General features: G+C 35.5%; 1 protein-coding gene and 1 pseudogene across 1 annotated transcript; one reads left to right on the top strand and one right to left on the bottom strand.

Moving 5' to 3' along the window:
- On the top strand, positions 1-4,825 carry LOC126601800 (KH domain-containing protein HEN4-like; annotated as a pseudogene).
- An 831-nt stretch (positions 4,826-5,656) lies between these two features.
- Positions 5,657-12,697, bottom strand: LOC126601799 (amino acid permease 6-like). The gene is made up of 7 exons (XM_050268559.1): positions 12,419-12,697; positions 12,055-12,288; positions 11,840-11,933; positions 11,018-11,232; positions 10,757-10,899; positions 7,169-7,396; positions 5,657-6,412 (listed from the first exon to the last, which is right to left on the bottom strand). The coding sequence occupies exons 1-7, from the start codon at positions 12,528-12,530 to the stop codon at positions 5,987-5,989; spliced, it is 1,452 nt and encodes a 483-aa protein (XP_050124516.1). The 5' UTR covers positions 12,531-12,697; the 3' UTR covers positions 5,657-5,986.
- Positions 12,698-13,461: the final 764 nt, after the last annotated feature.

Here is a 13,461-nt window from a genome sequence, read left to right as displayed (position 1 = left end):
GCAACAATAAACAACCTTCTGGGCCGGGTCATCTTTACCAAACCCGGTTCACTTGTACTAGGGATTTCATGCTTTTGGCTTCTCAAAACCAAAGCACTCGTTCATCGGAAGAAGGAAGCAAAATCAATGTCCAGGAGTTGAACAAATTCTGTCATCCGACCAAACTGAAACCCCTGCTTCTTCCGGACCCACCACAACCGGTGAGTCTACCTTTGTCAATCAGTCTCTCATGTTCTCTTGTCTCTTCATTTCATTTTCCAAAGACAATTTTTTTTTTTTTTTTTTTTTTGCAATTTGGGGGCTGAACTCTAGTGTTTTGCAATTTGGGGCAGATGAGGGAACTTTCGTTGTACCTACATTTTCCTGGCTGCCAAACAAAAAATATTAGTGGTTATGTTATGTCTGCTGGCTTTTGCATCATTGCTGGTAAAAGATTAGAAGTGTTTGCAACAGGGATAAGGATTTTTTTTTTTGTTTATTTTTATCCAAGCGATAGTCGAATCTAATCTAAACTACGAGGAGGGGGATTCGAACCGGGATATGTTAGTGTAGATTTAATGTTTCAGTGGAAGACATTTTGAGACTGTTTTCGGAGGATCCGAATTTTAGATTTTCTTATGTTTTATTTTTTTTTGTGTTATATGCAAATGGCAGTGCTGTTGGTCTGCTATAATTTTGGGTGGAAATGTCGGCTCCATTGACGCCGTCGAAGAGACCACATGAGGAGAGCCTTGCAGAGACTAATGGGAAGGGGAAGTTGCAGAAGTCTGGAAATCAAGCTTCTGAACTCTCCCCTGGCAATGTTGCTTTCCGGGTACTGTGCCCTGCGTCCAAAGTTGATAATGTCACTGGGGAAGGTGGCTCTGTCATATCACATATTTTTCAAGAAACTCTTGTAAAGGTCAGAATTGAGGAAGCTGTCCCGGGATGCGATGAAAGAGTTATTGTCGTGGGTTCTGATGGAGAGAATGATGTTGGTAGCGAGCATAGAAAGGAGGATGGTGTTGAAGAGGCAAATGTGGATGAAAAGCATGATGGTACTAAGGAGCCAAGAGAAAGGGATGAAACTCGGGAATCGGTTCCTATTGAAGATTCAAAATCTGATCTTGAAGATACGAAATCTGATAATGTATCTCCATCTTTGCTGAGGGCTCTGAAACTTGTTTTTGAGAGAATGGTTGAAGGGGAAACAGAGAGCGATGGAGCGGATGAAGAAAGTAATGTGTCTTTGACATTTGTTTGCAGATTACTAGTCCTTTCATCCCAAGTGGGTTGCCTCTTGGGAAAGGGTGGTAGTGTTATCAAACAAATGTCATCTGAAAGTGGGGCACAAATCCGGATCCTTCCCAGAGATAAACTTCCGTCATGTGCGGCAGTTTGCGATGAACTAGTTCAGGTAACTTCAAATATCACTGTATATTATGTAATACTATCAACCATTGCTGCAGAATACCTTATTTTATTTCAGTCAAGATATGAATAAGTGAGTCGTGCCTACTTTAACGTTTTCGTCACTCAGATTTTATTTAATCAGCAGGGTTGTCAAAATGCTCATGCAATGCAATAGTGCGGATGTAATATTTACGCATTGTATGTAATCTTTAAGCATTGGAAATTTGCACAGTGCACTAGAATTTGGTTTACGTTTATATGTTGATGATTCTGATGCATAAATTTCTATTTGGACATCGTATTTTGATAATTATGCTGCAGATTTCGGGGAACATTGATGCAGTTGGGAAAGCTATTGAATATGTTTGCCGGCAGCTTTTGGATAATCTGCCTCATGATAGTGATGCTTCCCTTGCCAACACCACTGGGACATCATCTAATTCATTCGGTCAACCTCTTCTAAGACCAGAAATACATCCACCACCTAACCATTCTGAAGGGGCTCCTGATATTTATCAGCCTGGAGATTTTGCTGCTCATCCGGTAAACCCTAAATTGCATGGAAGTGGCATCCCTGGTAGGATGAAGCCTTCTCAGGAAGTCCTAACTTTCCGCTTATTGTGCCCTGAAGAGAGAGTAGGCGGTGTAATTGGCAAGGGAGGAACCATAATAAAGACACTTAAGCAAGAGACAGGCTGCGGTGTAATTGACAAATAGAGGCGCACACAAGCATGCACACCGACACAACCTAAGCTGTTTGACTTACAATTTACTATTGCAGCACCCAGATGATAGGATATCACCTGTCCAAGATGCTGTTATTCGTGTGCAAAGTAGGATATTCAGGGCTGTACCTAATAGCAAGGAACAATCCATGATGGCGAGGCTTCTTGTTTCCTCTAATCAAATAGGTTGTCTCCTCGGAAAGGGTGGTACCATTATTGCGGAGATGAGAAAGTTATCTAGGGCCCATATCCGTATAATGGGGAAGGATCAAATTCTGAGATGCGCTTCAGTTGATGAAGAAGTTGTTTAGGTGTGTTTTCCTTAGTGCATGCGTGGTTCTTTGAGTCTGAAAAGGTTGGCCATATCTCTATCTTGGGTATCATTTTGTGAAGTGGCTGCTTTTGCTTCTCGGTTTAGTTGCTGTAACATACGGTGAATCAGCAACTTACAGGGATGCATTCTAATTTAGGCCCATCGTTGCACAAGTTTGATGCTGTTGGTGGCCTGCCCCCTCATGGTAGTTTTCATCCTCACGACGATCGTGCTCCCTTTGTGCACAATATTCATAGGTTAGGTGCCCGCCCACATTTATCCGAGAGAAGACCTTGGGGCCCTCAGGTATTTAGTTGTTATAGACACTTTTACTTATAGTTCTGCTTTAGATGGTTTCTGTATTTCTCCACATACATCTGTTTCAACTTTTGTTGATTTTTTCAGTCAGGTGCTTCAAACTTTTTCATCATATGCTTGTTTCCTCTTGAGATAATTATATGTGTGGAAATTGATCTTCACCGTATGTTAGTTTGAAACGGGCAAGTTTAATTGTATGTAAGTTGCTGATTTACGTTTGTATCCCAAACTTGTCCACAGGGACTTCATGAATGTGGTGGTCCACTAGGCTTGCCAAACTTTCCAGGTGCTCCTCAAAGAAGAATTCCAGGGTTTGGAGGAAGCCAACCAGCAATAGTTACCAATACCACTGTTGAAGTTGTTGTGCCTAGTTCCCTTGTTCCTATTATAAATGGAGAAGATGGTGAATGCTTGAAGCAAATACGTCAGGTACATTCTTGATCCGACCATGTTGGCATAAAGGAAGAAAACATGGATTGGTAACATATTATTAAATAGAGGGCTGTGAGGATATTTGGAAATGGAATGAAATACATGACCTTGCTTCCCTTTTAGTTATAAAATTTAATTAATGACTGAGAACCCTGTAAGTATATGGGGCAGTGTACATCTGCTCAGAAAAACTGCTCCCACCTGATTGACGTTTGCTTGTTCATAATCGCCCTTCCCCATGACTCCTAATTCCACAAAATTAGGTCACCAATTTTTTCTACTGCATTTGCACAATGTTAATTAGAGAATATATGTTTGTCACTTCATACATAGTCTACTTATGTATAGAATCGAATTAATTGTCAGGATACACCAGTTGAACTAAAACCAATGGAGTGGCATAGATAGATAGAAATATGGAGAAAGAAGGGAGGTGAAATTAAGAAAGAAAGAGGGCCGCGAGAGAGGACAGAAGAGGGTGGTCTAGGATTTCAATATTCTTCAATTGTTTGCATAATCAAGTTTAAATTCGTACGCTACATTAAGTGGATCTCACTATGCTGGGTGTTATATGCAACAGGCCTTGCCTTGCCTTGTGCTTGGAAATAAATTGAGCTGTTTGCAATATGCCAATTATCGTTATTATTTTTGTAAAAAAACCTCAAATTCGATTGGCCTGTCCTTTGCTTACTGTGTGCTTGGTTTTCATTGCATGATAAAGTTCAACTTACAATTTTATTGGAATTTGGAAGCGTATATATAGATGCATATATTTAATTGTTTATGATTCTACAGTGCCATTTAGTAAGAACATGCTTTGTTGCATAGCATTTACACTTCAAATATGACCAACACTGTTCCAGATTTCTGATGCAAAAGTTAGCATTACCGAGCCCAAGCCTGGAGCACTTGAAACTGTTATTATAATATCCGGAACACCTGAACAAACGCACGCTGCGCAGAGCCTTATTCAAGCATTTGTGATGAGTGAGACCGAATCTGACCGAATCTTCTTGATTTAGGGTAATACTTTTCTTGTTCTTAATTTGGTCATCATAACTGGGTATATTTATAGCACAAATAGCACAATATATAGAAGTTGGTATTATATAAAATACACTGTAGCACAATAATATCAAATTATGCTTTTGTTATTGTTTTGTTATAAGTCAGGTCTCTCATGCTCTTCCTAAGTTGCATGAAAAAACACTCCATATAGTTTGTAACGTCTGCTATTTGAAAACAGTTTGTCAGCTGAAGACTTTAAAGATTTAGATCCCCAGAACCATAATGTTGCAGTCCCAATAATCGTGAGATTTCTGAACCTAACAGTGCAAATTTGTTGGTCCATACATGAAGAGTGTTCCTCCTTCTCAAGTTATCCGAGGATCCCTTTTGGCATCCATGAAAGTTGAAGAAAAGACTGGCTTGGATAATGAGGTTGTAGTAAGTTTCGAGAAAGTTCTAATATCACATTCTAACCTGTCTTGTGTATCTGATAATCTGAGCATGTGTGAAACTTTTATATAAAATGTTAGATAACTTGCCATGTCAATTTTAAGGTAAATCCAGTCTAAACTATTTTTTTCTCGAAAGGAAATAAAAAAAATAATTCTGAAAGCGTGACAACTTTGTCTTTCATTCATTTCTGTGTGCGTCTGCGCAATGAAACATGCCTTACCATTACTTCCTAGTACATGCTGAACTATCCTTTTTCAGTAGGACTCCAATTAATGACTTTAATGTTAATATCAGAACAGTAAACAAACCCGGTCCATGTCAAGTGCTTAGATGAGTTTAGATATTTACTCTTGTGTTTGGCAAACATTTGGTTACCTTGTTTTGAAGTGAATGTCTTGATTAGAACAGTTTTAGTTAAGGTTCAGGTTGGTATGCTGTCTTTCGTACTCGGCTTCTTTTTCTCTCTAACTATAGATTGTAACATGCAACATAGAATCTATAACCTCCATTGTGCCTATACTGAAATTCTGATTAATTACAGAGGCAAGTTGTTGCATGTCTTAACCTTGGATCCATGTTGACAATACAGTGGATGGTGTTGCGTAATTATTTTCTTTTAATATTCTTGTTTAAATATAATGTCTTATTTATTTCTGGTAGGGTAAACATTTTTATGTTATGATCAGCATAAATCACAACATAGTGTTTAAAGTTCGACCCATCTGACTCATCTGTCGTTGCCATTTATAGAGAAACTAGCTCAGTTTCGTTTACCTATTGTGAAAATTCAGTGGTATCGAAACCCCTGGGGATAGTGGTGAGACCTCTGAGGATAAGTGGGAAAAAGAATTAGGTTTAGGCTAGGTTAAGAGTTTGGTTCCCTTCACCGGAAATAAGGGAAGTCCAACTTGCCCTACCGAAAAGCCTTCATAAATGAATTAAGAGTAACCGGAGGGTGTGTTATAGTATATAGTACTATCTTGTTAGCTTAAAGATATAAGCATTTACGAAACTGTTTGTTCTCAAATATTGTTTCCCTAATCCACATTCCTTTATTTTGGTTGTTCCTTCCATTTACTTTTTCTCTTGTTTGAGAAATACATTGCAACCCTGACCAGTTTGATAGCTTCAAACTTTAGGAGATATTGAAAATTACAGACTTTATTACTGTTAGGGTTTTGCTGCAAACAATTAATCACACACTACTCAAACCTATATTTAAGATATATATATATATATCTATATATCTATATATATATAAGATATATATATCTATATATATATATATATAAGATATATATATCTATATATATATATATGTTATATAAATAGGGAAAAGGGACTACTATTGCTCAGTGTGGAAGGGCTTGTATTTCTTGACGTCGGTTGCCAGACCTTGAATGGATGCAGCAGCTGCAACAAGCGAAATCACCAAGCACACCCAGCTCAGAATCTTCATCCAAGTCCAGGTGAAAGTGAACTTGGGGATTTTTGTCCTTGCCATGTACATCTCTATCGGGAAGTAGACTGTCAGCGGCCAGAACGAGGCTGCTCCGAGCAATCCCAGGAAGTCGTTGAAGAACGGGAACAACATGGCCAAGATTGCGGTCATCACCACGTATGCAGTCCTCCACACCAATCTGAAGGAGTTGACGCATAACTGACCGCAAAACGGAATGTTAATGGGGTACTCGCTGTTGATGAACTTGCTATCCGACCACCGTTTGGCGCATTCGCTTTCCACGAACCCGAATATGGGCTGGCAGAAGACCTGAAGAAGATGATCATGTCATGCACGCGGTCTTGTATAAGAAACAGTAAGAGTATTGTTATTTATACCATCGCAACTGCCAATTGTATTGTGTACCATCTCGCTAATACAGGTACATTTCATTTAGATGTGTAGTTGCATGGGTAGATCAGAAATGTGCCAATTTAGATTTTGAATTATTACACTATTAAAAATTACATCCATAAACTCTTGTTTTGGAAACATCGGCCTTTAAACTAATTAAAATATGTCAGTTACATCCCTAATATAAGATTTGAAGCTATTATATTCAATTTTTAGTCAATTAAGTTGCGTAACTTGCATGTGATACACTTTGGAGGGTATATGTCTGTTTTTCTTCAGTCTAAGGAATTAATAAGTTTTTTGAAAAAAAGAGTAAAGAGAGTTAACTTTGGAGGATAAACAAAAAATTAGATTTGCAACTAATATGCAATGCTAAGGACTCATAGGCAAGAAAATAATAGTTTTACCTCTAAAATGTGTCACATGCTAGTCATGTGACTTAAGTTGATAAAAAATTGAATAAAATAGTTATGAATATATTAGTAAGGATGAAACCAATAGTTTTTAATGAGTTTTGTGACCTATTTTACCGAATAATAGTTTAGGGATTTAATTTTACTCGGTTGATAATTCAATGACTAAATCAACAATTCACCTTAGATAGATAGATTATTCCACCTCTACTAGAACGATGGTACCAAACATAGTCATGGTTAATAAGGGCTTAATTACCTGGTAAGCACCGATTAAGTGGATGGCGATGCAAATGTTGGCGATATCAACAAGCCAAAAGGGTTCATAGAATCCGAAACCGGTGAGAAAGTTTCCGGGTGCATCATTCCCAAACGCTGCATAACCAACGCAACCGCAGAGAACATAGAACAGGGTGGTGGTCGCAATGCCAATGCTAGTTGCCCTCTTCATGGCTTTGTTCTCTGCCGGGGGTGATTTCAGTGTGTCCTGCAATTAGGCCAATTCCATGAGCCACAACCATAATCTTTTAGGATTATTCTTACTCCACAACCTATAAATTTTCACTTTCAGCAGCGTCTCTAGTAATTAATACGGGAGATGATTTTCATACATCTCTTTCAGGGTTATCTTTTGTCATCGGATTGAGTAAATTAAACGGAAGCAACAAATAAGATTAAAAATGAATGTGTAGAAACTAGATAAATAGTTTGTGTTATTATTTTAAATACACATCACCTTTTTTGTAAGGAGAAAATGACTTGCCTAGCAAATCACTTCGATGATAATCACCTACCCCTTGTTTTAGACTCTTTTGGTGTGAAACTACTCGCTTTTTATTATAATATATCACCATTTTTATTAAAAATTCCAACCCAAAAATGTATAAAGTTTTTCTGTCAAACTTAATAAGAAATGTTCTTTTTTAAAATTATCATAAGCACTTTTACTCAATTCAAAAGCAATTTTCTAACAAGTCACTAATTGTAGGAATAGCCACAAATAAACCAAATTTTCTTCTATAATACATACCACTGAGTGATACAGAAAATTAAAACAGTTAGATGTTACAATAGGAGTGGTCCAAAAGGAAAAAGCTAAGGAGACCATCTACAAAATATAGTTTAAGTAGATGGTCTCTCTAGCATCATCCGGTCCATAAATACAATAGTTAAATCTTGTATAAAACTTGTATCATAGAGTGGTATATGTAACTGAACCCAAAATCAAAGAATCAAACAATCATGCCAAAAACAATCAAAACAAAAAGAAAATAAAGACATGATATGCACATCTTCCTTTAATCTTTATTATGGTATAGAATTTAAGAAATGAAAATGGTTTGAAAACTTTGAGTTTTAACGATAAAGATAAAATACATGGTAAAGTGAATAGTACCATAACTGACTTTTTAGTGTAAAAATATGATTTTTCGTTACAATAAATAATACTTTGAACTTTTCGTTAAAATTCCTTAAAATTTATGTCCAATTTTAAGATGCTGAGTTCCGTTCTATAATGGAACAACTTTAAGGAGATTTGACGAAACCACGATTCACTAATTCATATTTCATGTCTCATATTTCGGAGGAGAAAGACGTGACAAATGACAACGACCTAACTTATTTTATATAAAGAAAAAAGGATGGACGACAAGAAAAGTAGAAAGAATTTCATATCTTTTTATTTTTTATTTTTTTATAAGGTCCACCTTATTTGATGGCCCAAATTTTGCCTTTGTGGACCACCTTTGATGATGGTCCTCTTGGAATCTTTTATAAAGTGGGCTGTACGGTTAAAAGAGTTAAATAAAAACATAATATATATACACACACACATACATACTCGAATAACAAAATTAAAAACATGCTTTTAGTGAGATGTGATTTTTTTTTAATTATTTATAATTTTTAGATTGAATAAACTAAGAAAAAATAAACAAAATTAGCATAAAGAAGGAGAAAATGAGTTCGCAGAAATCTTTTTTCTATAGTCGTATGTAGCAGGCTATATATTGGATTAGAAGAAATTAACATGTTTTAACTTTTGACTCTTCATTTTCTTACAAAATGATACCGTATTTTACAAACAAGGACATCAAGCATAAGGTCCTAACCATTTCATTTTGTTTATAAGATAATATTTTAAAGTACTATAATTTATGAAAATGAAACTCTAATACAAAAAAATAAATGGTACTTACGACAACTGATTTAAGCATGTCGCTTTAACTTTTCATTTAAAGGTATATAATCTTCTGGAAAATTTGAACCATTTAACTTTATGGTTACCTACAACGTAAGGCTTCCAAATTATGTTCCATTTTGGGGATGCAAAAACAAAATTTTTTTGTAACATTTATTAATTGTCTTTTTGTTAGAATGGAGAGGTTACCGGACCACTTCCATTCCAAAACAGTTTCTCACTTTAGGTCCGTATCACTTTAAGTTATCGGACCACATTTACGTTTTTATCTGGCTAACTTCGGATAAAACCTAAATCCAAGTTGCCACTTGCTTAATTATTGAGTAAATTATCAAGAAAGATCCATGCAGAAAACCAGACACTCCATGCTTCCATGTTTCTATACAAAAAGATGGATTTTATATATATCAAGTAAAAGAAATATCTCGACGCACTAAATTGACATACTTATTAACACGAACTTTAAAATAGATGGATCATACTAATGCATGTGAGATTCATTTGTATTTAAAAAAAATGCGTAAACAAACATTGTAGTTTTGTGTGTTCAAATTCTCGATTTTTAAAACGATAATTATATATGAAGAGTAATCATAGATAAAATCGAGATATGAGTTAAGATAAGATAGGAAATGAACATATTTAATATCCGACCTACATCTGGACTCTATATATCGACCCTATCTTAATTTTTAAAGGAATTTTAACAAAAAAAACTTCTGGTACTATTCACTTTAATGAAAAATTATATTTTTACACTAAAAAGTCAATCGTGATATTATTTTCTTTACCCTTTATTTTGTCATTATCGTTAAAATTCAAAGTTTTCAAGCTATTTTCATTAGTTTTCCTAATTTTTTTATAGGTGTATATATATATAAGTGTTATTGGCACTTTAAAAATCTCATTCTGCATTCCTCATAAGTGTATTTTTCTTTATAAATATAAAAAGTTTGAAATGTAGATAAAAATTTTTGAAGTAACAATTCCCTTATATATATATATATATATATATATATATATATATATAAACTAGCACAGTTGTGTCTCCCCCAACATTTAACAAGGCACACATATCAAGTTGCACACGTAAAAGGACATGGTGCCAAGATATTTTGTTTCGATTGGTAAGGACAAAACAAGCCATGCTGCATGCATGTGAGATATACATACCTAAATAATCGATATCTGACAAACGTACACGCCCTGGCAAGCCGCGTGTTCGTATTGTTTTGTTCATTTGCGCTTCCCGCTAAACAATTAGCAACGTTGCTAGCTAATTGAGATTATGTTTTGAGAACATTCTAATACGTGAATTAGTAATATTTATAGTATAAGTGTAATTGTTGCACTTAAAAGTTTTCTAAGACCTACACAAATACCTAGTGATGCTTAAGTAGTATCAATAAACTTGTCACTACAAAGATTTGTTGAGTTAAAATTTTGTCCGTTAAGTGTTACTAATCACATCTCTTACAATTAACATAGAACACCTTTCTAATAAAAGTAAAAATTTTGTAAAATAAGTTGATTTACTTCTAGTGGGCACAATACGGTAGGGTTTATAGATTAGGTTTTTGTGCGTGTATGGATATGTGATATTACGATGATAAGGTGAAGATATATAGGTAAGGAGTGACTTGCCTGTATTTCCACAAGAACGGTAGAGTATGCATAAGCAAAGGCAATGTCTCCAATGGCTTGGAATGTCTTCCAAACTTTCCCGGAGGCCGACACATCTATCCCGATTGTAGTTCCGGTTAAAGTTGTCCTTGCATGTGGTCCACCTAATTCATTTTCCATACAATGACAAGTTTTATTATCTATTTATATACACATTAGATATATATACATATATCATCTGTACATATTTGAATATATTAGGGAATTAGGGTTAAATATTACCTATAACTTTTGCTATGGAGAGGCCAAGGCCTATTAATGAATAGGCAAATGACATGACGGCTGCAAGTATTGAGAGCCACGAGAGTTTATGAAAGTTCTGTATTTGGCTGAGAAAGAGTTGGATGCAAGCAAAGATTATCATGAAAGGGTTATTTGATGTGTGACACTTGACATGATGACCATGCTTGTGAAAACAATTCGACCTCTTCACCGCCCTACATTATTACAAAACCTCAAAGTTAATTTCACTCAAAAATATGAAAACAAAAGAAAGAAAGGTTATTGCAATCTTGGTTATCGTTTTACAATAAATTCTGTTTTATTAAAGAAAGAGCGGTATATATAGAACCATCGTAAGTACCAAAATTCGTTTAGAACCTCTTAAATATTTCACTGTTTTCTTTATTTGTTATAAAATATAAGAGTTTTTCACAATTAAAGGTCTTACCGTCTAATTTTTGCTATAATGAACCGAGATTCTAATTAAAAATGGCTTACACACAACCAAATATTGTATTTCAACAATATTTTATACTGAACTAATCTAAAATACAGATATCATTGGCTACCTATCTCATTTTATGGTCAAATTATGAAGCCCGAGTTTATTATTTGTATATATAAATAAATATATTAACACATAGATAGATAGGTTAGTGCGCATGATTTGGTGAACAAATTCTGCGAATCTATCTCGTGTCGTTGAAAAAGTAGAAAAGAAATAGAGATCCTTTTCACATAAATACTAAGTAAGTCAAAAAAGTAGTAGTCATTTGTTGAATATCTAAGCTAATGCGAGCGGCTGCGGCTGCGGCTACTTACACCATGCTGATGGATGCAGTAATTGTGTAACCGATAGTAACACCAATCAGATTTCCATACTGAGCCAATCCACACAGCAACACTTTTCTGCCTCCTGCTCAAACAAAACCCGACAAAAATAGCCAGATTAATTACGTGACCTTTGATTAATATAATACAAACTAATAAATTAATAATATAATTACGTAAATAAGAGGATAATATGTATATATTACCTAGATTGGCTCGTACGACATCCATGTAGGTGTAGTTTCTTTTGCCGCTGACAGGGTCGGGAGACCTGTAACAGTCGGCGAGCAGAGTGGAGGTGAAGTAGGTGATGAAAGAGAAGGCCATGAGAACGGCAGGCCCTGCAACCCATCCCAACTGAGCTATTGCCCATGCCAGAGACAACACCCCGGACCCTATCACAGCCGTTATGATATGTGCACTAGCAGTCATCCATGTCCCTTCAAAATTTCACAAAACCACAAAGTCACGCAAGTATATATGTGAATACATGCATATATTTCATATTAAACAGTTGAACGAGATTCTCAGTTCAAATCTCTTGGACGACAACTGTGTATATATACATACCGGTTCTTTTGGGACGGCCATCGTCGTCCACGTTCTTGCGAAAGTCACCGTTTTCGATTATTGCAGGGTTGTGCTCTATGTACATGCTAGTCTTCTGAAACTGGCCTGCCATCTCTTCTCTCTCTCTCTCTCTCTCGATTTGTAGCTCTTAGTTTTGGTTGCAGCGGAGTTGAGAGAGAAATGGCACCAAAAGGGTTTGGTACTTGGGTGGTTATAGAGAGAAATGGGGAGTGAGGAGAGTATATATGAACAGTGAAGATGAAGAGGGGTGGGTGGGGGGAATATTTAAAAGGTGATTGGGGGAGATAAAATACTACAATGAAGGGTGAGGACCAAAGTCAAAACGAAAACTTGTACAAAAGCAAAACATGTGTAGTCAAAGACTCGAAATGGTAGGTAGGGAATTGAAACATTTATGAACCGAATTTACTTTAAAATGCAAATAAAGCAAAAAATAATGTTAGAGTATCACACACACACACACACACACATACATACATACATACATACATATATATATATATATATATATATATATATATATATATCATATTAGTGTTTTATAGCATGCGATAAATTAGGCATAAAATAAATACTTAATAGATAAATTCACTAAGGATATTAGGGAGAGCCTTGCCATTTAGTACTACGGTCTAATGATATTTTTCTTTCACTTGTAAGTGAGAGGTCTTAGGTTCGATTCTCGCCAAAGACAATTTTGAACCACATTAGTGCTAGCCCATTGTGAGGCTAAGCATACTCCCTTCCCCTTAGTATATATAATATTGTTTGTTAAAAAATAAAAATAAAATAAAATAAGGGGAGCCCCTTGGAGATGAGCTCATTCACCTCTTGGAAATAATGTATCTTGACCATACTACTTTTATAATCGGAATCATTTAATTTCTTAATCTTCATTGAAAAATCATCTCTATAATATGAATTATTTAGTAATTCAAATGTGTAGAACAACCGACGGTGTGGGTATTAAGTAATATATTCATGATGAGTCTTTCATGTATTTGATATGTTTAGATGATTAA

Source organism: Malus sylvestris, chromosome 15 (genome assembly GCF_916048215.2).
Source record: "Malus sylvestris chromosome 15, drMalSylv7.2, whole genome shotgun sequence".
Lineage (NCBI taxonomy): Eukaryota > Viridiplantae > Streptophyta > Magnoliopsida > Rosales > Rosaceae > Malus > Malus sylvestris.
The sequence above is the reverse complement of the archived record's forward strand: the minus strand, read 5'-3'. Positions and strand labels throughout refer to the sequence as shown.

Excerpts from the sequence above, each read along its gene's own strand:
- LOC126601799 (XM_050268559.1), bottom strand. The coding sequence starts at position 12,530 with ATGGCAGGCCAGTTTCAGAAGACTAGCATGTACATAGAGCACAACCCT. Across the intron at positions 12,289-12,418 it reads TGGCCGTCCCAAAAGAACCG|GGACATGGATGACTGCTAGT; the intron begins GTATGTATATAT and ends GAAATTTTGAAG. Across the intron at positions 11,233-11,839 it reads ACTGCATCCATCAGCATGGT|GGCGGTGAAGAGGTCGAATT; the intron begins GTAAGTAGCCGC and ends GTAATAATGTAG.